At 38.8% G+C, this 27,363-nt stretch overlaps 1 protein-coding gene across 3 annotated transcripts in view; it reads right to left on the bottom strand.

The window, feature by feature from the left end:
- Nucleotides 1-27,363, bottom strand: part of LOC107567475 (protein FAM13B-like) — a 55,425-nt gene that overhangs the window by 12,714 nt on the left and 15,348 nt on the right. For all 3 annotated transcript variants that reach the window (XM_016253167.1, XM_016253169.1, XM_016253168.1), the window contains exons 7-13: nucleotides 23,257-23,372; nucleotides 5,925-5,966; nucleotides 4,190-4,309; nucleotides 3,954-4,065; nucleotides 1,583-1,686; nucleotides 551-605; nucleotides 358-460 (exon numbers count right to left, since the gene is read on the bottom strand). In XM_016253167.1, the coding sequence (XP_016108653.1) occupies nucleotides 358-460; nucleotides 551-605; nucleotides 1,583-1,686; nucleotides 3,954-4,065; nucleotides 4,190-4,309; nucleotides 5,925-5,966; nucleotides 23,257-23,372 (652 nt within the window). The remainder of the gene's footprint in view (nucleotides 1-357; nucleotides 461-550; nucleotides 606-1,582; nucleotides 1,687-3,953; nucleotides 4,066-4,189; nucleotides 4,310-5,924; nucleotides 5,967-23,256; nucleotides 23,373-27,363) is intronic.

Raw genomic sequence — 27,363 nt, 5'->3', positions numbered from 1 at the left:
ACACACACACACACACACACACACACACACACACACACACACACACGTAATGCTGTGGATCTACGGCTGAAATACAAATGAGTCCTAACTAGCATTAACTCAGACCACATTAACCATATTTATGATTTACATACATCTACATGAGAAAACAGAACTGTGTATGTTGGTTGTTTATGAATAATAATGGTTTACTTTGCCTATTTTAGCTCTGTAGTCTATTAAAATGTATCTCCTCTTGAGTTTCAAAGGGCAGTAAACATTTTTTGCATAGGGACCAATTTTTTGCTCAAAGGAAACATTAGCAGTTCATGCAGTGTGACTTATCATCTTTTATAGAGAAACAACATAAATAGTTACCTTCTTGTTCACTGTCTGAGAAAATGCTCCTGGTCAAAGACTGAGGGCCGCTGGTTGGCTCTGTGGACTCAGTATTAGCATTCAGGTCACAGTCTCCGGGCTCCTGTGAGTCATTGAAGGGCATTGATTAGATGCTTCAGTCTTGCGGTGTAGAAAAACAGACAGAATCCTGGTGCTTTAAAAATATACTCACACAAATACACTCATCAGCCTGGTCCATCTGCTCATAGTCTGGGTAGCTCTCCAGTCTGTGTGACGATAGAAACAAATGACTATGAACTTTACAGTGAGGTGATGACAACTGTGTGATCTGTTCCCTTCACACATGTCAATTATAGAGCTCTTTAAATGACTTGCTTGGGAATAAAACCTAGTCATATTAAGCCTATTAATAAGGGTGTAAAATAAGCGAAGACAATTCAGGAAGGATGGCAAACTATGGCCAGCTTAAAGTGTATTGAAACTTTACTAGTCACACCCAAACATCCTATACAGGCTAACAGACTGACTCTGGAATCTAGGACTCTCGCTTATCAGATGTAAGGTGTATCAGGCTTACAAAAGTTTTACAAGAACACAATTTGACATTTAAAAGCTATTTTTAACTAGACATTTCTATTATTATTTTCCATTAAAAGAACAGAACAATTTTGTATGTTCCTCGTAAAACGTTATTCTTGGAGGCTTTTAAAATCAGCCTTTTCATTAGAAAAGTATTTTCTTTCACTAATGGGCTGCAAAGCAGCCGAAGTCCAGAAATATACTCCACGTGAGCACACAAACGCAGATGTGAATGCCTGGCCAGTGCATTCAAGCGTGATGTGTCACTATAAACACTCGTTCTTGCGTGCCTGCGATCAAGGGGGCAAAATATCTGTGCCACTTAAATGCCCATGCCACTAAAAATATTATTCAGGCATGTCAGACTGAGCAGTGCGTGCTATGGTATTTACTAAACCAGTTAGCCTGAAAACGGACTATAAAAGATCATAATTTTGGCCCATACTTGTAGCACATTCTTGAATGCAACAACATGATATTGAAAGTAGCTAGAAGCATTTGCATTCACGTAGGCCTAAATATGATTTTTCAGAGAAATCTGCATGAGGAAATTATGAATGGCACAATTCCAGATGCATGGATTCCTAATGAAATGAGAGGATTTCTCCTCCCAAAAATGTGCAAACTCTAATTGTGAGCGCATCTCAATTGCTTCCAATCGAACCTTTCTGTGCTGAGATTCTCAGCGTCTATGAGAGTCTCCGTGTCAAGGTCCATCCCAGAACTTTCTTCCGTGACAGGGCTGCTGAGCTGAGAGCCTTGAGATTCCTGTGAGGAAAAGGAGAGTAATTACCAGAGATTGTACTGACGGGTTTACAAGTGAAAAAGATTACACTGGAGATAATGCACAATGCCAAATGTTCTCGAAGCTATCAGAACACTCAAACCTATCAAAGCACTGTGCGTGTTTACTGATGACTGTGTCTCAAGGTCGGCAGCTGATAACATTGAGGAATGGGGTGGCTCTCTGAGGGAGGGAGTGTTTGCGTTGACCAGGTGGCGCTGTCATTCCTCAGGGACGGCTAATAAAAGAAGGTGACCCAGTTCATATGTTCCTAACCTGTGGCCAGGCCACAAGATCTTTAGGCACGTGCATGTGGAGGGAAGGGAAGCCTCCCAGAGAGACCCCAGACACACTCGTCACTTTATTACACCTCACAGTCACCTTTATCATCAGCTCTTCTTCGGAACCAGCCTCATGTCGTTACTTAATTAGCTACTTGAGGAAAGTGCTTTATCTGAAATTTTTCGTTCGCTCCAGCACAGTGTTAAACGGGAGAAGATTGCTTGCGCCTGCTGAGAACAGATGATGGTCTGTTTATCTGACAGGGAGGCCCTTGTTTCTCACTCTGCTGAGGAGGAGGTATTACAGACCTTGCTGATAGCAGAAAGACTAAACATTTTCAAGGACAGTTGCAGACTACAGAAATTATCTAATGCAGCGATTTTCAACCTTTTTGACTCTAAGGCCCCCCACTGTCCACAACAATATTCAAAGGATGCCCTAGTTTTGTTTTTAAAGTGTATTTTAATCTATGTGCGTTCTAAAATAATTTGAATAACAATAAGTAAAATTCAGAATTCCAGAAATGTTTAGAGCTGAATGTTCAGATGATATGTGACCCTGGACCACAAAACCAGTCATAAGGGTCAATTTTTTTAAATTAAGATTTATACATCATCTGAAAGCGGAATAAATACGCTTTCCATTGATGTATGGTTTGTTAGGATAGGACAATATTTGGTCGAGATACAACTATTTGAAAATCTGGAATCTGAGGGTGCAAAAAAATCTAAATATTGAGAAAATCATCTTTAAAGTTGTCCAAATGAAGTTCTTAGCAATGCATATTACTAATCAAAAATTAAGTTTTGATATATTTACGGTAAGAAATTTACAAAATATTTTCATAGAACATGATCTTTACTTAATATCCTAATGATTTTTGGCATAAAAGAAAAATCAATAATTTTGACCCATGCAATGTATTTTTGGCTATTGCTACAAATATACCCCAGCGACTTAACACTGCTTTTGTGCTCCAGGGTCACATATATTCAAGTTCATTCAAGGCTGTGTGAATTCAGGTTCTCCAAAGCAAACAAGAAGTTGCTGAGGGGTTGAAATAATTTATACTGTATATGTATTGATTTTAGCTTTAGCTAGGTTGAGAATTACTAGACTAATCACTGTTCCTCTGGCTTTCTTATTTCTGTCATATCAAATAAATAAAAATCCAGACAAGCTTTACACCCTATCAGTTTTGGGAAGATTATTTTGGAAATGTAATAGGTTACAGATTACAAATTACCCTATTTAAAATGTAATAAGTAGTGTAACTATTTGAATTGCTTTATTAACTGATTACATTTGATTACCGTTTGATTACTTTTGTAAATTTCTAACGAATGTTTTCAACGGTTAATCATTTTCAAACATTTAAAGCAGGCAGGGTTAACCTTACAGTAGTGCCCAACAGTGATTACTGTCAGACTTTCAAAATCTTTAAATCACTTGAATTGAGATTATAATGACCTTTTAAAGCACAATCATCACAAAATCAGACTTAAGCACCTCTTTTCTGAGGTTAAACATTTAAAATCATAACAAGAAATAGTTTAATAGCAATGATACTGTTTTTGAAATCAAATCTTTGCATAGCAATGACAGGAAACTCTGGCATCTAACAATGCCTTGGAAAAAAGTTAATCTTAAAAAAAAAAGCATATACATAAACCCAATTAGGAAATAAAACAGTTATAGAATAAGCATGTGTCCTATCCTGTGTCCTAAACATTGGTGTCTCATATTTTAGAGCAGTCAATGCAATTTACAAATCAATGAAATCTGTATGTGTGTGAAAATATTCAGATGTAACCCCTTTGTAATCGTTACCATTTCCTAAGTAACTAATTTAATTACACATTTTTTCTCAGTAACTGTTACGGATTACAATTACATTACTTGTAATTAAATTACGTTACGCTGTTACATGTAACTAGTTACTCCCCAATATTGCCCCCTATTTGCTTACCTCGCTATTGTCTGATGGCAGGCCCTCCTCTGTAGTCTCTGGGAGAGCCTCAGATTCAGACTGCACATCTTCATGCTCCTCAGATCCCGCTGACTTCTGAATAGGGCAGTTTCTGTGCAGGAAAATACATATAGATTCACGCTTATACACATTACGGCAAACGTTCAAACTTCAGCTTCATACAAATAAATGCCAGGGTTGGTGTTGGTATGTGCTGTGTGTATTGTCACACTCACCCCTGAAGGGGTTGGGAGTCCAACACTTGACTCTCATAGCTGCCGAGCTCCTTGTCAAAAGACGTCTGCAAGTCCAACAAGCGCTGTTCCACTGCAGCACGGATGCTCCTCTGGATTATACTGCAAATAAAAACACATTCAAGGCGTCGGACACAACTTTAAAAAAAGCTTCCCGTTGAAGACAGAACACGCAGTACCCATAATTATCATAGTTTGTCCTATTTAACAAGGTCAGCCAAGCAGTTTTCACCACAAGCTCAACATCCTAACAAATAATCCTCCATTCTGAGCACTTCAGATTCTTGTGTCTGAAAATAGAACTGTTTTGAGCTTACTAGACCTTCAGTACTATGACACCCAATAGGGGTGTTGAAATTAATCGTTGCATCGCAATATGGACGTGGACGATTCTGCATCGATGCAGTAATGGACCATAACTGATTATAGCCTACCGACCTCACGCGAGTATTAAAAAATGCACCCACTATTATTAAATCCGTGATCTGGGCACATTTTGGAAAAACCAAGCCTAGTGCAGGAAAAAAAAACATGCCAAGTACTTTATGTTTGGCACATTTCCCCCTTTATTACTTTATATTTGCTTGTATGTTTTGAAGCTACATGTATTTGGTTAAGTTCTTAAGAATTTATTATTAAATTGTAATTATTTTAAAAAGTAGCCTGCTTATATAATTTAATAAAAACGCACAGGATAAATTTGATATAATCTTGATGCATCGTGATATCGAATTGTTGACTTGATAATCGTAATCGAATCGAATCGTGAAACCAGTGACGATTCACTCCCATAAAACACAAGTCTCTAATGTGTCCTGCACTGAAGCTCTGACTATGTTGAAGTCATGTGGAACAATGGACCCCCAGTATGCCTTCCTAACCAACCTCCGTGTGCCCATCTGGGCCAAAAGGCTCGATGAATCACGCCGTCACTGCGTGCGCCAAAATTCCAGCAATAAATCATTATTAGAGGATGGTGTTGTTTGTGCTGTGCACCTAAGTGCTGCGGCTCTATGTTCGCTAATGCTGCAGAATTTCATGGCTAGATGCACTAGTTTTTCCTGAAGCTGTTCATTTAGATACTTTAATGCATTTTCTGCTCCGAGGCCATTTCAAATTGGGATGATATTCTTCCTGCTGCCACAATATGCTTCTGATAGCCAAGGCTTAGTTGAAAAGCCATTCGCCAGTATCTAAAAGCTACTGAATGGAATTTTTTCCATTGTTGTTTATGCGATGGTGGGTCTCTTTCATTATGAACACAATTAGTGGAATGTCATCAACGTATAGCACTTTGACAGAATTCCTCTTTCAATTCTATTTTACTGAAGTCACAAAGTCGAGAAGGTCTCTCATGGTCTGCTGATCTGCTTTTAAGGCCATAATCACATTTGTTCAGCTAAATTTAGCCTTCTGTCCACCTAAAAGGTCTGTTTATTGCATACTGTGGCCCTCTGAGTCAACAAATCTGATTTAGACCAGGGGATAATTGCATACGGTCCAAATTAACGTGAGCGAAATGAACTTCAAATGGACTTATTGGTTAAAAAAAGGCCTTGTATGCTGTTCATGTCAGCGAACAAACAAGACTCCGTGCAAACCATAATTCTAGATGAGACTTCTAAGAATAAAATGGTATGAATTATTTACACATGCATATATTGTTGCCATGACAACCGTTTAAAAAAATTACTAATAAAAAGTAGACGACACTTACGCGGCAGATCCTGGAATAATGCTGATGGAAGAAATGTGCGAACTGGAAAGAGAGGAAACGGAAGGAAACATTAGGATGACATTAACTATATGAGTTTTCTTGCCCAGCATCCTTATACAATAACCTCTGTATGTGCCACTGGGGAAAAGACGTATAATTTAGCATACATTTCATGAGTCATGTACACTGTAGAAAAACATGGTTTTTCATTTTCTGTAAAGGTCACAGGAAACGTCAGGAGTGTCAGGAAGTGGGAATCTGAGAGGAATTGGGGGCAGGGGGACTTTGCTGTCCCATAAACAAATTCAGACATGCTAGGAACGCTTGCTTTCAATACTAGCTGCCTGCTACTTGTTAGCACCCGTGTCAGGTTCTGGGAAAGGAACAAATAAGGCCTTGACTCATACAACAGGTGCTCTGCCATACATGCTCACAGGCCGGGCCACATCAGCACACAAACGCAAACGAGTGTATGCAGAAACAGGACAAGTGTGAGTTTCCGTGTCATTTGGCAGCAGCTGTGTGGTCTATGGTACAATGTCTTGACCCCTTAAGCTCTCTAGGCTGCGAGGAAGGCTTATGTCCAACCCACGTCATCCCAAAATTCTGACACTTTCTAGAAACAAAGTCTTTTGTTAAATTTGTCAGTTTTTGTGATTTTAAGATTTTGAGATCTCTTTCCTCATTCATAATTTCATGTTAAAGTCCACTAAGTAACTTTTTCCACTACATTTTTTCCCGTAAAAGAACGAATAATACTTTAGACAAATATTAGTGTTCACTCACAGCAAAAAAAGATACAATCACGAGCAGCGAATACTTTATTCTAATTCATGAAGAACCTCCACGGAAAAAGGTTCTTTATAGTGGAAAAAGGTTCTTCAAAACGTTCTTTACACTAAGAAAAAAAATACTAATACTATATACTTAATTCTTAGAGCTCATTTAACTTTTTATGATTGTCTGTATGATAACTAAATGAGGCCACAAATCCAAATCAACTAAAAAGTGAAAAAGAAAAAAAAAAAGTCTTGTTATATCGCAACATAGAAAAAACCCCTAGACTGAATTAATCATCTCAGTTAACCTATGGCACAAAGAAATGACATTGCTATTTAAAAATAGTATGGCTATTAAAAGTGGAAGTGACATGGAGAAAGCAAACGACTGCTTGGGGCAACTCGACTAGAGAAACATTTTTTGAAAAATGTCTTTGGGTGTTTTTTGTCCTAATCAGCACTGAAAAGTGCATTGCTCGATATCACAAGAGAGTATTCAGTATCTTGCCCGCACAGAGCTCTGGAGGCAGTAGCAGAGATCAGTTACAGTAATGCGTTACTCAACATGAAGCACTTTAATAAAGAACCTTTTGTAACATCCTTCCATTCATTTCTTCTGCACGACCTCACCTGAACTCTAATGCCAATGATTCAGCCTGAGAAACATTAAAACCACAGATTCATGATACAGAGACAGTTTGGCTAATACTGACAGAAAATATTTATTTTATGATCAATAACTGATATGATTGATCATCTGTGATGGTTTGAATGCAATTTAATAAAATTTACCACTAATAAAAAAAAGAAAAGAAAAGCTAATTATGGATTAAACCTACATTGTAACCAATATATCAGTGCAAATCAAAATGTTCCTGGTCTTATTGTGCAATGCACATAAAAAAAAAAGTTTGTTTTTATAATCTTTTATCAATGCCCCTCTTTACACATCAACATGCATTTCACAAAGGGATAGTATCGTTTTTTTTTTTCTAATGGGTTTCCAGTCTAACTGGATAGAGATCCGAATGCACCTAGTCCATGCAAAAATGACTTGTCACTTACATATTACATAAGAGCTTGTGTTAATTAAAACATTTCTGTCATTTACAGGTTTCCTCCATTCCCTTTGTTTACTGACCCCTTAGTAAAGGAATAAGTGAAGATAAGGAGAGAAACTTCTCTTCAGGAGAGAGATATTTCTTCTTTGTTTCAGGCATAAACTCAATTAATTTTGTTTAATTTCTCAGAAAACAAGACTTCATTTTGCTTCTTAAGTAAGCACATTTTCATTTAAGGCTGTTTAGATATTTGTACTGGAAAACAAAACAAGGATTTTTTAGTTTTGCACAATTAATGCCATCACTTTATGAATTTAAGATTTTCTGCTCTCATAGAAGTAGAACCCATAACACACTGCTTTAATGAAAAGGCATGCTAATGCTAGCTGTAAACTGAGCCAATATGTAACAACTGTCTGCACCTTTAAACTGATTTTAGGGTGTCAACCAACAGTATTGACACCCTAACATGCCTCAATTTGTCTTTATAAATATTTCCACAGGGCTAAAGTGTGAATAATCGAGCAGCCAAAATAAAGAGAGGACAGAGATAAGAGTAATATGTTGTTTCACTATGAGATCAGCTGAGGCTTTAAGAGGATTACAGACAGACGGCTTCCTCTGACTCGGCACTTTATCTAATCAGCAGCAGTGGCTAAAACACACACACACACACACAGGTTTGTTTTTGTGAAAAGTGGGGACATCCCATAGGCGTAATGGTTTTTATACTGTACAGACCATATTTTCTATTGCCCTACACCAACCCTACCCCTAAACCTACCCCTCACAGGAAACTTTCTGCTATTCCAGATTTTCAATGGGGTAATGTCCTGAAAAGTCACCTTCTCCTTGTAATACCTATGTCATACCTTTGTCATTATACAAGTTTATGTCCTCATTTGTCACAAAAACACACACACACACACACACACACACACGGCACTCTTTGGTTGTGAATTAAATGCTGTATCATGCAGTGATTCATCAGTTTCACAATTCTGCCCGAATCTCCATCTCTCGTTTTCACCAATTAATCCTGTTTCATCATCAGTGTTGCGTGAGTTAGCAGGGGTTTTTATCATGCAATCTGAGAGGCAGTGAACGTCACATGCAGCCTTGGCCGAAAACCAATAAACAAGACAGTCCGACGGGAACAAATAAATCCACCTTAAGAGTTTCACCCAGAACAACAGCCTCTCTCGTAACATCCACAGCTTAGGCTATTTTCCACTGAATCTGTAGAGATTTTCTCCTATGAAACATTACCTGTGGAGAAGGACTTGACAAGCCATGTTGTTCGCTTTGGTTCTCGTTGATGAGCCGTTTTGGTTGTTTACGTTGGGCGTATGGTTATCCGGACTGGGCACTTTGTGGTGCTAAAGTCTGGATGAGCAGGTCAAAAAGCAAGCACAGGCTGCCGGCGCTCATTCTGCTGAGTCCTGTATGTGCTGTCTTGCCTGTGTGTGAGACTCAAGCACTCTGCTAAAAAAGTGCTGCAGTGGAAACGCTGGACCCTTACTTAAATACACAGCCGTCTGACGCATCCTCGTCGCTAGTGCTCTGGGCCAATCGTCTCTCCATACACACACACACACACACACACACACACACACACACACAGAGAGCACTCCCTCCCCCAACTCAAACACCTGTTAGACATTTATATAACCCTGTTACCGTCCAAATAACAGACAGCCTTCACCCCTTACTGCACTGGCGTTTACAGTTAAGGGGAATCATTGACTGACGAAATTACACATAAATACGTGCATACCGTCACAGATGTCATATTCAATGGATAGTTCAGCCAAAAATTATAATTCTGTCATCATTCACTCACCCATGTAATTCAAAACTTGTTGATTCTGATTCTTGTCCTGCTCACTAACAACTTACATTTTGGTCTGTTTCTCACACAAAACCATCATATGGCTTTAGAAGACTTGAAATGTGGCATAAAAATCATTTGGATCACTTTTTATGACTTTTTTGATAGCTTTCCATTCATTGCAATCACAAAGAGAAGAGCATGAAAAACATCGTCTCACTCATGGTTCTGTTAATTTTATAACAAAATTCAAACAAATGTAATTTTGACTGTCTTTAATGTGGCTTGACAGATCTCTGTAACCATATCTATGGCGGTAGCTACCTTAACCCTAAAAAAGTTTTCGTATCCCAGCGGATACAAACATTGAAATCAAAAATAAAAGTCCTAGTAAGAAAAATAACAATAAATAAATTTTCAGATGTTGATTATTACATAAATCTGATTAATTGATTATTAAATAAACTTCATTTTTGTTTTTGTTTTTTGAGGCTAAATTAGAATTGTTATTTCGGTTTTGCTGTTTCAGTAAAAAAAAAAGATTTCTTTGCATCACTACCACAGGGTTATGGTGACAGAATTTGTGTGTGAACTATCCCTTTAAGCAGCACACTGTCAACTAACACTCCCGCACCAGTCAGAGACTGGTCTCGGCCGGTTGGGGTACATGTCACACTTCCTGGAGTTCTAAGAAGGAGCAAGTGTATATCAATTAACAGGAAACAAAATAAGAATGCTCCACATCAAGAACCAATGCAATGTAAACCAATGCAAGTTGTCATTCCCAATGTAATTTTGATGAGGTAATATGAGAATGAGAAACCTAATTTAACAAGAGAGATACTGAGGGTGGCAGAGTCATACAGATGCTGTCCTCATGGCAAGTACTCTGATAGCTTGGTCACAGCGAATATCAAATTTCCCAGCGTGTTATGCCTGTTGCTCGACATGCTCAGGTGGTAGGATGTCGAAAGAAAGGTGAAACCCAATAAATGTAGCTGGATGCCTGCGGTAACGCTTAAAAAGAGGAGTGGAAATGAGTTATTACACTTTCCATGTATGGCTGCCCATACGGGCCAAGAGTTCACGTTGAGTCAACACTGCACTTGTTTTGATGGCTCAGTACAAGAGTGCATGGGAAAATTAGGAGACTTGATCCAGAGGGGAGACTCTCAAATGTGTTGATACAGATCTGTGCAGGAGGTCCCAATGTCTCCAATGACACAATACACCACAGTCCTCAAACTGAAGTGTGCCATAGTGAAGAGTTAGTTGAAGATCTAAGCTTGAAACCAAAAGGTTGTAGGTTTGAATCCCACAATAGCCAATCAATGAGTAATCTCCAGTGTGCTCCAGAGGGATAGTCGCTGGAGTTTAGTGTTCCTTTAGCTCAACTGGTAGTTTGCGCACTAGCAACACACAGACCAAGTTCACAGGTTCAATTCCCAGGGAATGAACATACTACATATACAATTTGAATGCACAGTAAGTCACTCTGGACAACAGTGTCTGTTAAATTAATTCTTTTTTTTCACATGCATGCCAAACCGAAGGTTTCCGGTATAAAGACATGCATCCTTATACTCCTAGTGTTCCAGCTTTAATAAATCCCACAAATGTCAGTCGATGAGCAATCTCAATTGTGCTCCAGGAGGATTGTTGCTGGAATTTAGTGCTCCTTAAGCTCAGCTGGTAGGCTGATGATACACGGGGCAACTTTTTGTTAACCTTCAATGTTGCTTGCGCACTTTCCCATTGAGAATGGGTAACAAATTTCTATCTGGATACTTAAGATCAGTCGTGGGCCCTGTGTCTCACCTGGTTGCCCATTGAAGGCAACATTGCTCAAAAAGTTGCCCTATGTATCATCATCAGCCGTAGATTATGTCACTAGTAACATAAGGACCAAGGTCGCAGGTTCGATTCCCAGGACATACTACACATACAACTTTAAAGTCACTTTGCAAGTCATCACGTTATCCATTTCAGTGTGAACAACCCTTATTTCTTAAACTACAGTCATCTGTAAGGAATGCTCAGTGAGGGTGAAAGTATCTATGATGGCCTCTCTGTCTATAATATAAAGCTGTGTAGACAGTCTTCAGGCGGTGTGCAAGTGTGAAAGTAGTAACTGACCCTTCCACCTACAGACCAATGCTGTCAAAAACTGTTCACACATTCTAAATCTTGAACAACATGTCTCAAGAACACTAATCTACTGACGCTTATTTTAGGGCTGTGTGAAAAGTATTTTCCATAGCTGGTGAAGGATACATTGCAGCGGTTATACTTAGCTTTATGTGCGACACCCTTTCAGATTCCACTGGGGCACAATGGGGGCCAGTATAATCACTGCAGGACCCCGACATAAACAAGTCCTGCTGCTCTTTCTCAAGATGCCACCAAATACAGACGCTTTGACCTTTTTCCTAATTTTATCATCTACATACACACACGCATGACTGTTGGATAACCTGTTCTGACTCCAAGTATACGAGACCATATGTTCACTGACGATTTGAGAAGCATAAAGCAATTTTACAAAACATGATAACTACTTAAATGGAAACTGAAAATACAGCTTGGGAGGCATTTATAGCACATTGTTCATTCTCTAAATTGCATTCTCTGAAGTTAATCATTGATTATTTGCTATCCTAAAAGCAAAAATGCCTCGTAACATATTATAAAAGCTATAAAATTCTATCTGTAACTGCTGTGAATGACAGGCCATTAGAGATACCATCACAGCATAAAAAAACAATAACAATGCTCCTGTATGCCTCTGTTGTGACATGGCCCGTGTCCTAAAGGGTCTTTACGATGTAAAAGCCTTCTTGGCCTTAAAAGGGTCATGACATACTTTTAAAAGGTCCACTTAATTTTCTGCAGCCAAACAGACCGTTTTCAATTAAATGAGTTGTTTTGCGCGACCTTTGCTTCAAAGCTTCAATGTAAACAGCCATTGTAATGCTTGGCTAACATCTTTGCATAGGAAATAAATCACAAAATAATCAAATAATTCAATCAAATAATGTAATACTCTTGACAGGCCTTATTGTGCCCTTTATTCAAGGTGATTTGGAAGAAAAACTGATGTCCAAATGTTTTCATATATTTGCCGAAAATACTGGAAAGAAATGCTCTAAATAGGTCCAAACGTTTTTGTGCTGAAAAGAGCCGTGGGCGAATCTTTTAAAAGCACTGATGAACAGCTTATTAGACCCAGAGCGTTTGGATGTGCTCATATTAATGATCAGCTTTGCTCCGCCCCTTTCCCATCTTATCATGTTGTTTGCTTGTGTCTGACTTGGACTTACTAAGGCAGCTGCCATCCAAAGCTGTTCATGCAGAGACTAAAGGGCGCAGGATTAGCAAAGTGTACCTAAGATCGTTATACTAGTAGATACTAGACAGACAGGGCGTCTGGAGCTTTGCCACTCACAGAAGATGGTCTGAACTTGTTTTGGTGACGATCATTATTTAAGCAACACAAATGCACACTATACTTCTGTTCCAAAACCTACCAAGATGGCATTTTACAGCATCACATGTGTCCTCCTGACAAAAAGACTGTTTTAAAAGATACGCAGTAAGATTATGCTGCCTTTTAAGACCTAATTTTGTTCAAATTCTAAGGCAGCAGAGCATGTATCCTTCACAGAAAAAGCAATACCAAAATGCATTGCAACAAGCTGACCAAAAAGAAGGTTGACTAAAAATATACTACCGTTCAAAAGTTTGGGGTCATTAAGTTTTTGTTTTTTGGAAAGAAATTAATAATTTTATTCAGTGAGAATGTATTGATCAAAAGTGATAGTAATAATGTTTCAAAAATTCTATTATACAGTTTCTATTCATCAAATCCTGACAAATATACATCTCGGTTTCAACAAAAATATTAAGTAGCAAAACTGCTTTTGCTGATAATAAGAAATTAATTAGAAACAATAATAAAAGAATAATACGACACAACATCGATAATAGCGTCGATGTTGCAAATCAGCATATTAGAATGATTTCTGAAGGATCATGTGACACTGAAGACTGGAGTAATGATGCTGAAAACTCAGCTTTGATCACAGGAATAAATTGCATTTTAAAATATTGGAAAATAGAAAGCAGTTATTCTAAATTATAATAATATTTCAGAATTTTACTGTATTTTTGATCAAATAAAAGCAGTCTTGGTGAGCATAAGAGACTTCTTTCAAAAACATAAAAAAATATTACCCACCCCAATGCTTTAAACAGTAGCTTACTTTAGTTCAGTACTGAAAAGTATACATAAAAAAAAAACCTTTTCAACACTCAGAGTGTCACATTGTTAGAAAAGCAACATGTCAATTGTCAAAATCAAAAATCAATTGTGAAGTTTCTTGAATGCTATTTCCATGATGCAATGAGTCCATGCCTATGAATGTTATAAATAATTCACTTGTGAGAACCCTTAGAAGGGAGCGGTTAATGGAACAAAACCAATAACAGCAGCAGAGCCAAACAGATAATTTTTTTTTTGGAAAGAATGCAAGAATATAAATCTGTCTTGCTTCAGCGAGGATTTCTCAATGTTGTTTTGACACATGCCAACTCTCATGGCTGTCTCTTTATTAGGATTAAAGGTTGAAGCATTTAATCACCTTAAACACGGAGCGACTGTCCAAACACTGTTACCTTATTATCACCGATTTGAGTCACAAACTTCTCACATTCTCTCCATTTAGTCTCGATCCAAAACATCTATCAAATTTAGCTTGGGTCAGAAAGAAACATGCTACCAATCCATTTTGTGTTACCTTACCAGACACCTCTCAACAGACCGCCTGATGTCTCATGGGAAGAGTTACAGGTTAATGACAGCTATTAATCATTCTCTCCACACCCTTACATACCATGTTTAAAATCTAGAGCATGTCTATAAAAACAGCTACACATAAAAAAAGATCCCAGACTCATTGACTTGATATGGCTCTGAAGTGCTAGCTTTATAACCTGGCATCAAGGCAAGGCCGCCTGACATTTAGGATGCTGGAGTTTGAAGTCATCCTCTGAAAGTGTGTCCCGATCGACTTCAGAAGAACAAAGAGCCAAGAGAGATCATGACTCGGACGGCTGATAGGTCAGTTATGGGTCTCAACGCAGCGGGCAGATGAAGATCAGGGACACCAGTGTTGAGGAAGCTAAAAGCTACTCATATTTTAAAGCAGCTAAGCTACAGTCAAGATACTCATGAGGGAAAGTAATTAGCTATACTACAACATGCAAACAAAAAAGTAGCTAAATACACTGAAGCTACTTAAAGGGTTAGTTCTCCCAAAAATGAAAATTCTGTCATTAATTACTCGCCCTCATGTCATTTCAAACCCACAGATACGCTGTTTTTGTTCAGATCAAATCACAACAACGTAGGAAACAGATCCGGCGTGACGCAGCTGACACAGAACAGCATACGCCGTTTACGTCCAGCGGATATTCTCCAAAATAGCACTACAGGGTGATGCGGAGACGACGAATTGTTGAATAAAGTTTTTTTTTTTTTCTTTTGCGCACAAAAAGTATTCTCGTAGCTTCGTATAATTGCGGATGAACCACTGATGTCGGGGACATCCCATAGGCGTAATGGTTTTTATACTGTACAGACCATATTTTCTATTGCCCTACACCAACCCTACCCCTAAACCTACCCCTCACAGGAGACTTTCTGCTATTCCAGATTTTCAATGGGGTAATGTCCTGAAAAGTCACCTTCTCCTTGTAATACCTATGTCATACCTTTGTTATTATACAAGTTTATGTCCTCATTTGTCACAAAAACACACACACACACACACACACACACACGGCACTCTTTGGTTGTGAATTAAATGCTGTATCATGCAGTGATTCATCAGTTTCACAATTCTGCCCGAATCTCCATCTCTCGTTTTCACCAATTAATCCTGTTTCATCATCAGTGTTGCGTGAGTTAGCAGGGGTTTTTATCATGCAATCTGAGAGGCAGTGAACGTCACATGCAGCCTTGGCCGAAAACCAATAAACAAGACAGTCCGACGGGAACAAATAAATCCACCTTAAGAGTTTCACCCAGAACAACAGCCTCTCTCGTAACATCCACAGCTTAGGCTATTTTCCACTGAATCTGTAGAGATTTTCTCCTATGAAACATTACCTGTGGAGAAGGACTTGACAAGCCATGTTGTTCGCTTTGGTTCTCGTTGATGAGCCGTTTTGGTTGTTTACGTTGGGCGTATGGTTATCCGGACTGGGCACTTTGTGGTGCTAAAGTCTGGATGAGCAGGTCAAAAAGCAAGCACAGGCTGCCGGCGCTCATTCTGCTGAGTCCTGTATGTGCTGTCTTGCCTGTGTGTGAGACTCAAGCACTCTGCTAAAAAAGTGCTGCAGTGGAAACGCTGCTTAAATACTTAAATACACGACCGTCTGATGCAGCCTCGTCGCTAGTGCTCTGGGCCAATCGTCTCTCCATACACACACACACACACACACACACACACACACACACACAGAGAGCACTCCCTCCCCCAACTCAAACACCTGTTAGACATTTATATAACCCTGTTACCGTCCAAATAACAGACAGCCTTCACCCCTTACTGCACTGGCGTTTACAGTTAAGGGGAATCATTGACTGACGAAATTACACCTAAATACGTGCATACCGTCACAGATGTCATATTCAATGGATAGTTCAGCCAAAAATTATAATTCTGTCATCATTCACTCACCCATGTAATTCAAAACTTGTTGATTCTGATTCTTGTCCTGCTCACTAACAACTTACATTTTGGTCTGTTTCTCACACAAAACCATCATATGGCTTTAGAAGACTTGAAATGTGGCATAAAAATCATTTGGATCACTTTTTATGACTTTTTTGATAGCTTTCCATTCATTGCAATCACAAAGAGAAGAGCATGAAAAACATCGTCTCACTCATGGTTCTGTCAATTTTATAACAAAATTCAAACAAATGTAATTTTGACTGTCTTTAATGTGGCTTGACAGATCTCTGTAACCATATCTATGGCGGTAGCTGCCTTAACCCTAAAAAAGTTTTCGTATCCCAGCGGATACAAACATTGAAATCAAAAATAAAAGTCCTAGTAAGAAAAATAACAATAAATTAATTTTCTGATGTTGATTATTACATAAATCTGATTAATTGATTATTAAATAAACTTCATTTTTGTTTTTGTTTTTTGAGGCTAAATTAGAATTGTTATTTCGGTTTTGCTGTTTCAGTAAAAAAAAAAAATTTCTTTGCATCACTACCACAGGGTTATGGTGACAGTATTTGTGTGTGAACTATCCCTTTAAGCAGCACACTGTCAACTAACACTCCCGCACCAGTCAGAGACTGGTCTCGGCCGGTTGGGGTACATGTCACACTTCCTGGAGTTCTAAGAAGGAGCAAGTGTATATCAATTAACAGGAAACAAAATAAGAATGCTCCACATCAAGAACCAATGCAATGTAAACCAATGCAAGTTGTCATTCCCAATGTAATTTTGATGAGGTAATATGAGAATGAGAAACCTAATTTAACAAGAGAGATACTGAGGGTGGCAGAGTCATACAGATGCTGTCCTCATGGCAAGTACTCTGATAGCTTGGTCACAGCGAATATCAAATTTCCCAGCGTGTTATGCCTGTTGCTCGACATGCTCAGGTGGTAGGATGTCGAAAGAAAGGTGAAACCCAATAAATGTAGCTGGATGCCTGCGGTAACGCTTAAAAAGAGGAGTGGAAATGAGTTATTACACTTTCCATGTATGGCTGCCCATACGGGCCAAGAGTTCACGTTGAGTCAACACTGCACTTGTTTTGATGGCTCAGTACAAGAGTGCATGGGAAAATTAGGAGACTTGATCCAGAGGGGAGACTCTCAAATGTGTTGATACAGATCTGTGCAGGAGGTCCCAATGTCTCCAATGACACAATACACCACAGTCCTCAAACTGAAGTGTGCCATAGTGAAGAGTTAGTTGAAGATCTAAGCTTGAAACCAAAAGGTTGTAGGTTTGAATCCCACAATAGCCAATCAATGAGTAATCTCCAGTGTGCTCCAGAGGGATAGTCGCTGGAGTTTAGTGTTCCTTTAGCTCAACTGGTAGTTTGCGCACTAGCAACACACAGACCAAGTTCACAGGTTCGATTCCCAGGGAATGAACATACTACATATACAATTTGAATGCACAGTAAGTCACTCTGGACAACAGTGTCTGTTAAATTAATACTTTTTTTTTCACATGCATGCCAAACCGAAGGTTTCCGGTATAAAGACATGCATCCTTATACTCCTAGTGTTCCAGCTTTAATAAATATGGACTAACTCCAATTTTTCATCTGAAAATGTTAACTCTCTTCAAAAACGTTATCAAGCCATCAATAATCAGCGTGAACAACCCTTATTTCAAACTACAGACTAAAGTACAGTCATCTGTAAGGAACGTTCAGTGAGGGTGAAAGCATCTATGAAGGCCTCTCTATCTATTATGTGCCATTGTGATTAAAGATCTAAGCTCGAAAGCAAAAGGTTGTAGGTTTGAATCCCACAAATGCCAGTCGATGAGCAATCTCAATTGTGCTCCAGGAGGATTGTCGCTGAAATTTAGTGCTCCTTAAGCTCAGCTGGTAGGCTGATGATACACGGGGCAACTTTTTGTTAACCTTCAATGTTGCTTGCGCACTTTCCCATTGAGAATGGGTAACAAATTTCTATCTGGATACTTTAGATCAGTCGTGGGCCCTGTGTCTCACCTGGTTGCCCATTGAAGGCAACATTGCTCAAAAAGTTGCCCTATGTATCATCATCAGCCGTAGATTAGGTCACTAGTAACATAAGGACCAAGGTCGCAGGTTCGATTCCCAGGACATACTACACATACAACTTTAAAGTCACTTTGCAAGTCATCACGTTATCCATTTCAGTGTGAACAACCCTTATTTCTTAAACTACAGTCATCTGTAAGGAATGCTCAGTGAGGGTGAAAGTATCTATGATGGCCTCTCTGTCTATAATATAAAGCTGTGTAGACAGTCTTCAGGCGGTGTGCAAGTGTGAAAGTAGTAACTGACCCTTCCACCTACAGACCAATGCTGTCAAAAACTGTTCACACATTCTAAATCTTGAACAACATGTCTCAAGAACACCAATCTACTGACGCTTATTTTAGGGCTGTGTGAAAAGTATTTTCCATAGCTGGTGAAGGATACATTGCAGCGGTTATACTTAGCTTTATGTGCGACACCCTTTCAGATTCCACTGGGGCACAATGGGGGCCAGTATAATCACTGCAGGACCCCGACATAAACAAGTCCTGCTGCTCTTTCTCAAGATGCCACCAAATACAGACGCTTTGACCTTTTTCCTAATTTTATCATCTACATACACACACGCATGACTGTTGGATAACCTGTTCTGACTCCAAGTATACGAGACCATATGTTCACTGACGATTTGAGAAGCATAAAGCAATTTTACAAAACATGATAACTACTTAAATGGAAACTGAAAATACAGCTTGGGAGGCATTTATAGCACATTGTTCATTCTCTAAATTGCATTCTCTGAAGTTAATCATTGATTATTTGCTATCCTAAAAGCAAAAATGCCTCGTAACATATTATAAAAGCTATAAAATTCTATCTGTAACTGCTGTGAATGACAGGCCATTAGAGATACCATCACAGCATAAAAAAACAATAACAATGCTCCTGTATGCCTCTGTTGTGACATGGCCCGTGTCCTAAAGGGTCTTTACGATGTAAAAGCCTTCTTGGCCTTAAAAGGGTCATGACATACTTTTAAAAGGTCCACTTAATTTTCTGCAGCCAAACAGACCGTTTTCAATTAAATGAGTTGTTTTGCGCGACCTTTGCTTCAAAGCTTCAATGTAAACAGCCATTGTAATGCTTGGCTAACATCTTTGCATAGGAAATAAATCACAAAATAATCAAATAATTCAATCAAATAATGTAATACTCTTGACAGGCCTTATTGTGCCCTTTATTCAAGGTGATTTGGAAGAAAAACTGATGTCCAAATGTTTTCATATATTTGCCGAAAATACTGGAAAGAAATGCTCTAAATAGGTCCAAACGTTTTTGTGCTGAGAAGAGCCGTGGGCGAATCTTTTAAAAGCACTGATGAACAGCTTATTAGACCCAGAGCGTTTGGATGTGCTCATATTAATGATCAGCTTTGCTCCGCCCCTTTCCCATCTTATCATGTTGTTTGCTTGTGTCTGACTTGGACTTACTAAGGCAGCTGCCTTCCAAAGCTGTTCATGCAGAGACTAAAGGGCGCAGGATTAGCAAAGTGTACCTAAGATCGTAATACTAGTAGATACTAGACAGACAGGGCAATAATCAAATAATTCAATCAAATAATGTAATACTCTTGACAGGCCTTATTGTGCCCTTTATTCAAGGTGATTTGGAAGAAAAACTGATGTCCAAATGTTTTCATATATTTGCCGAAAATACTGGAAAGAAATGCTCTAAATAGGTCCAAACGTTTTTGTGCTGAAAAGAGCCGTGGGCGAATCTTTTAAAAGCACTGATGAACAGCTTATTAGACCCAGAGCGTTTGGATGTGCTCATATTAATGATCAGCTTTGCTCCGCCCCTTTCCCATCTTATCATGTTGTTTGCTTGTGTCTGACTTGGACTTACTAAGGCAGCTGCCATCCAAAGCTGTTCATGCAGAGACTAAAGGGCGCAGGATTAGCAAAGTGTACCTAAGATCGTTATACTAGTAGATACTAGACAGACAGGGCGTCTGGAGCTTTGCCACTCACAGAAGATGGTCTGAACTTGTTTTGGTGACGATCATTATTTAAGCAACACAAATGCACACTATACTTCTGTTCCAAAACCTACCAAGATGGCATTTTACAGCATCACATGTGTCCTCCTGACAAAAAGACTGTTTTAAAAGATACGCAGTAAGATTATGCTGCCTTTTAAGACCTAATTTTGTTCAAATTCTAAGGCAGCAGAGCATGTATCCTTCACAGAAAAAGCAATACCAAAATGCATTGCAACAAGCTGACCAAAAAGAAGGTTGACTAAAAATATACTACCGTTCAAAAGTTTGGGGTCATTAAGTTTTTGTTTTTTGGAAAGAAATTAATAATTTTATTCAGTGAGAATGTATTGATCAAAAGTGATAGTAATAATGTTTCAAAAATTCTATTATACAGTTTCTATTCATCAAATCCTGACAAATATACATCTCGGTTTCAACAAAAATATTAAGTAGCAAAACTGCTTTTGCTGATAATAAGAAATTAATTAGAAACAATAATAAAAGAATAATACGACACAACATCGATAATAGCGTCGATGTTGCAAATCAGCATATTAGAATGATTTCTGAAGGATCATGTGACACTGAAGACTGGAGTAATGATGCTGAAAACTCAGCTTTGATCACAGGAATAAATTGCATTTTAAAATATTGGAAAATAGAAAGCAGTTATTCTAAATTATAATAATATTTCAGAATTTTACTGTATTTTTGATCAAATAAAAGCAGTCTTGGTGAGCATAAGAGACTTCTTTCAAAAACATAAAAAAATATTACCCACCCCAATGCTTTAAACAGTAGCTTACTTTAGTTCAGTACTGAAAAGTATACATAAAAAAAAAACCTTTTCAACACTCAGAGTGTCACATTGTTAGAAAAGCAACATGTCAATTGTCAAAATCAAAAATCAATTGTGAAGTTTCTTGAATGCTATTTCCATGATGCAATGAGTCCATGCCTATGAATGTTATAAATAATTCACTTGTGAGAACCCTTAGAAGGGAGCGGTTAATGGAACAAAACCAATAACAGCAGCAGAGCCAAACAGATAATTTTTTTTTTGGAAAGAATGCAAGAATATAAATCTGTCTTGCTTCAGCGAGGATTTCTCAATGTTGTTTTGACACATGCCAACTCTCATGGCTGTCTCTTTATTAGGATTAAAGGTTGAAGCATTTAATCACCTTAAACACGGAGCGACTGTCCAAACACTGTTACCTTATTATCACCGATTTGAGTCACAAACTTCTCACATTCTCTCCATTTAGTCTCGATCCAAAACATCTATCAAATTTAGCTTGGGTCAGAAAGAAACATGCTACCAATCCATTTTGTGTTACCTTACCAGACACCTCTCAACAGACCGCCTGATGTCTCATGGGAAGAGTTACAGGTTAATGACAGCTATTAATCATTCTCTCCACACCCTTACATACCATGTTTAAAATCTAGAGCATGTCTATAAAAACAGCTACACATAAAAAAAGATCCCAGACTCATTGACTTGATATGGCTCTGAAGTGCTAGCTTTATAACCTGGCATCAAGGCAAGGCCGCCTGACATTTAGGATGCTGGAGTTTGAAGTCATCCTCTGAAAGTGTGTCCCGATCGACTTCAGAAGAACAAAGAGCCAAGAGAGATCATGACTCGGACGGCTGATAGGTCAGTTATGGGTCTCAACGCAGCGGGCAGATGAAGATCAGGGACACCAGTGTTGAGGAAGCTAAAAGCTACTCATATTTTAAAGCAGCTAAGCTACAGTCAAGATACTCATGAGGGAAAGTAATTAGCTATACTACAACATGCAAACAAAAAAGTAGCTAAATACACTGAAGCTACTTAAAGGGTTAGTTCTCCCAAAAATGAAAATTCTGTCATTAATTACTCGCCCTCATGTCATTTCAAACCCACAGATACGCTGTTTTTGTTCAGATCAAATCACAACAACGTAGGAAACAGATCCGGCGTGACGCAGCTGACACAGAACAGCATACGCCGTTTACGTCCAGCGGATATTCTCCAAAATAGCACTACAGGGTGATGCGGAGACGACGAATTGTTGAATAAAGTTTTTTTTTTTTTCTTTTGCGCACAAAAAGTATTCTCGTAGCTTCGTATAATTGCGGATGAACCACTGATGTCACATGGATTATTTTACCGATCTCCTTACTACGTTTCTGGACTTGGGAACATTTCAGCTGTGTTGCGGTCTATGCAGGGTCAGGCGGCACTCAGATTCCATTAAAAATACCTTAATTTGTGTTCCGAAGATGAACGAAGGTTCAAATTTTCATTTTTGGGTGAACTACCCTTTAAGGGGAGAATATGTGTTTTTTTTTTTATGTATAACTACTAACTATTTGTTCATGCAATTTATAATTTAGCCAGAGGCATATTTGTCTGGCACAAAAACATTGTTCATTTAACTTGTTTATTGTTCATTCAAGTCAACTCCCATTTAGGGTACAGCATTAAACTTAATAAAATAAACCGATAAATTCATAGCAAATAACCAGAAAAACTGGAATACTGCCTAATTTATGTCATTCTAAATTATAGAAATTTTAGAAAACATCCTTTTATTTCTAAATTATGACAATTTTTGACGTACAAATCCTACTAACATTACAAGTGCACCTCCAAAAAAAACCTTACTGAACCTAATTTAATGCGTGAATGTAACGTGTGCTACTGTGACCTTAAATACACACACACACACACACACACACACACACACACACACTCATATTATATTGCACAGGGAGATGCCTGAGAGGGATCACAGACTAGACAGATCCCAGATTAAGATGTTTCTAAAACTATTTTTACCTGGAGGAGGGGGTGACATGGGCATGTTTAGGGGACAGGGAGGAGGGACCGTCCTCCCCGTCCCGCGGGAGCTCCTCGCAAGCCTCCAACTTCTCTTCCTCCAGGAGCTCAGTGATCTATAGGGGTGAGAGAGAGAGAGAGAGAGAGAGAGAGGGAAATATGAATATCATAGGCTTGCTGGCACCACTTCAGCAGCATTTATTTCATTGCATTAATTCATCATTAGCATTACATTACAGGTCAACATTTTACGCCCCTGTGAGATACAGGCAATATGCAACACCCCACACCTAAGCCGATTATGGGTGCAACTGCTAACTTATGACATCACACGTACGTTGACGATAACTACAGGATTTTATGCAATGCTGCCATGGATCCTGATGTTATTAAGTAGATACAATTGTTAAAATGATTATTTGATCTATTTTAGGCATGTAATTCAAATATAACTTTTAATAAATGTAGTATGTTAAATGTTCATTCATCTGGTCAATTCATTCATCTTTATATATCTGAGTGCGTGCTTTTATTACTAGTGTGGTTTTCCTGAAGACATGAGTGAATTACGTAACAAGAGTTCATGGTGCATATGAAAAATTGGTGTTGATGAAATTCAAATAGCATTCAGACCTTGGCACATAATGTTGAGGGCTACACATCCGTGTGTAAGATTCTATCTGACAGTATTTAATATCAGACAAACTTTGGCACTAGCACACAATCAAATGCACTCTGCATCTGCTGCAGTATGGCTGCCTTGTTTCCATAGCAACCATTTCCCTCCACATCTGATTGGGCTGCTGTTGAGCATCTGTGCAGATATGAGTCACATGCAGCGTGCGGAACGGCTGCCGAGGGCTCGGAGGATGACTGTATTTTCACACATCTCTATACGCTTACAGCCACAGTTCCCTCTCATTTATCTTTTGGACATTCTGCAATTTTAAGCCATTTTATTATAGGATCTTTCATCCCACCTGCCTTTATTTCTCCAGACTGTGTTATACTGCATATCTTAGAGGTGGGAATCCTTAGGGATCTCGCCATTTGATTTGCTCTGCTTTTTTCAGGAAGACAATGCAATTAAACCAAGACTATGCATTGTAATTATTCAGCAACAGCACAACTCAAAATGCGCATCCATGTAAAGATCTAGCATAAAAGTGTACCTTTAATGCATTCTAAGGTTAAGGACGATAAGGGTCTTGCCTTAAAAGGCAGCTGCCTATGTAGATAAGACAGCAAGGCAGCTCTCCAGGTTATGTCTTTTAGATTAACCTTTCCCAGGTCTGTATAATTCTGCCTAGGGGTGCTCCGATTGATCAGCTACCAATCACTATCGGCCGATAATCACGTTGGGATGATTGATCAGTGGTCTCTATAAAGGCTGATCTAAAAAAAAAAAAAAAAAAAATCCAAAGCCAATTAACCCGCCAGAAAGGGTTGGGCCAGCAACGGCGAATCGAGGCAGTGTCACATCGTCACTAAAGTTTATAAATTGCATTACTTTTTAATTCTTGCCCGTATTTAACCATCCAGTGCTTGCGAGCTCTCCTGAAGACCGTGCGCTCATGCACACTCGCAGCACACACACATAATGCCAGGTTCACATTACTCCGTTTGCAGTGCATATGTGGTGCGTATTTTTTCCGCGCTCATGTTAACGGGTTAATGCGGTCCGGCAGTGCGTTCAGGAGCGGTGCGTCTGCAGCAGAGCAGAGATCGTTTTCACACCGAGTCTGTTTGCTGCGCTGCAAGATCTGAATTCAAGTAACAGCGCATTGTTTGCAGTAAATATGAACATGGATTGACACAAAAATGTAGTAATTACACCATAAATGCATTTTATGAAAGTCTACTGTGTTTCACAATCAACACATATGGCTTTTTGGCTAGGTTTAAAGGGAAAGAGCACTTTTAGATAAACAAGGAAATAATAGATGGCACTCGTGGAGGTAGGAAAGCAAAGCTCTTTATGAACCGCAGGATTGCTTGTAATAAAGATTTCAATGCAAAAGGAAAGGCAGTAGAGCTGACTATTTCTGTCAATGGTAAGTTTGTGATAACGTAAGAAAAGCAGTTTAAATGTTTTGACACTTGCTTGAGCAACTTAATATATAAATTAAATCTATAAGTAAACGTAAAAGTAAAAAGCATTGAATAATGTGTTGCTTATATTTATTGTTTAAACATGTCTGTGAAAGATTGTATTACTGTACTGTGTAAAAGAAAATAATTGCAATGCTGAAAAAGCATTTTCAGTGACAATGTTTAAATTTGAAATCAAAATAATGGATAAATGTTGTATTTGTGGTAAACTCGGATCAGTAGCAGACTCCTGTGTAAAAGCTGCTTCCCCTCTCACAAGAGTCACCTAAGAGGGGAATTCCCCCCATTTTCCAAAATGAAATTCAGGCCCAGAATAAATGTCTAAAAATCCTGATTGGAGTATCACTATAAATGGGTATAAATGATTAAAAGAAGGCTTTAAAAAGATCGGTATCGGTGATCGGATCGGCAGATTCTGCTTTCTGATCGGCCTCAAAAACCCTGATCGGAGCACCCCTAATTCTGCCTGTTATGAAAGCGAGACATCCCTGGAGACCAGCACAGGTGCCAGAACCAAACTTGCATCACTCGGTTATGTAACTGTGGTTAGTATTGTCTTTGTACAAAGGGCTGTTTTCCCTTTTTTGCCAGTTTGACACAAGGGAGAAGGAGAAGGAGAAGTCTCTTGGAAAGAATTTACAGCCTATTATTAACCATTTGATGTGTACACGAAGAAAGCAGATATGTAAAGTCCGGTGAGATCAGAAATCTCAAGGTCCTTAAAAGGATGTAGAGTGTCATACAAATGAGATTTAAAACAATCTGCACTTTCAAAGAAAACAAATCCCAGCTTGCAAACACTCACGGACACACTGAACGGAGGAGACACGCCTTTGCAAGGATTTCAGTATATTACATAACACTGCAGAGCAGACATATTAACCTTCTAACACTGCTTTTCCTTTTTCTGTGCTTCACATCTGCTTGTGTAAAGCGCTGCCTCCACCTGGAACTGGGGCAAACGGCACACATTTTAAAAGCTTTAAACAAACATGAAGTGTTAAGTATATAATCGCCTTTTAAAACTCAAATCGCAATATCGCATTTGCAAGGTTTGGGCAAGTATTTTATGAGGAACAAAGCTAATACTGATTTACACTAAGCCTATTGATCTAGAAAACAAATGTACAACTGGCCCTAAAGAATTTTTAAGCGCTGCACTAATAATTAGCGGTGCAAACTGATCCAGTCACCAATATTTTTATAAGGGCCTCTTTTATCATCAATGTACATTTAGCAAAATGTCAACATTTATGGTAATGTTATCGCTCTTTGTGATAACTCTGGCCATTTGATAATACCTAGAATATCAAAATCAACTGCGGGTGGCAGATCCTTTTTCCTATTTAGCGCCCAAACTCTTGAACAATCTACCGATCGTTGTTCGGGAGGCAGACACACTCTGTCAGTTTAAATCTAGATTAAAGACCCATCTCTTTAACCTGGCGTACACATAATACACTAACACATTTCTAATATTCAAATCCGTTAAAGGATTGTTAGGCTCCATTAATGAGGTCAACCGGAACCGGGAACACTTCCCATAACACCCAATGTTCTCGCTACATCATAAGAAGAATGGCGCTACGCTAATATTAGTCTGTTTCTTTCTTATTCCGAGGTCACCGTAGCCATACGGATCCAGGCTGTATCCAGATCAGATGGTGGATCAGCACCTAGAGACGACCTCTACAGCCCTGAATGTCAGCGGAGACCATGTCAACTAGATGCGCCCCAGAGACAAATCCTCTATAAAGACCTCATCAACTCGACGACCATCAGGACAAGACCACGAGAACCAGATGAGTCCTCCGCACAATCTGAACTGTGTTGCAGCCTGGAATTATACCACATCATGCTGGTTTCATCTGGCCAGAGGAGAACTGGCCCCCGGACTGAGCCTGGTTTCTCCATTTCTGTCACCGATGGAGTTTTGGTTCCTTGTCACTATCACCTTTGGCTTGCTTAGTTGAGGATACTTAATTTCTGGCAATA

The sequence above is a fragment of the Sinocyclocheilus grahami genome, unplaced genomic scaffold, assembly GCF_001515645.1.
Source record: "Sinocyclocheilus grahami isolate Dianchi unplaced genomic scaffold, SAMN03320097.WGS_v1.1 scaffold1162.1, whole genome shotgun sequence".
Lineage (NCBI taxonomy): Eukaryota > Metazoa > Chordata > Actinopteri > Cypriniformes > Cyprinidae > Sinocyclocheilus > Sinocyclocheilus grahami.
Note: the sequence above shows the minus strand (reverse complement) of the source record. Positions and strands in the feature narration are given on the sequence as shown.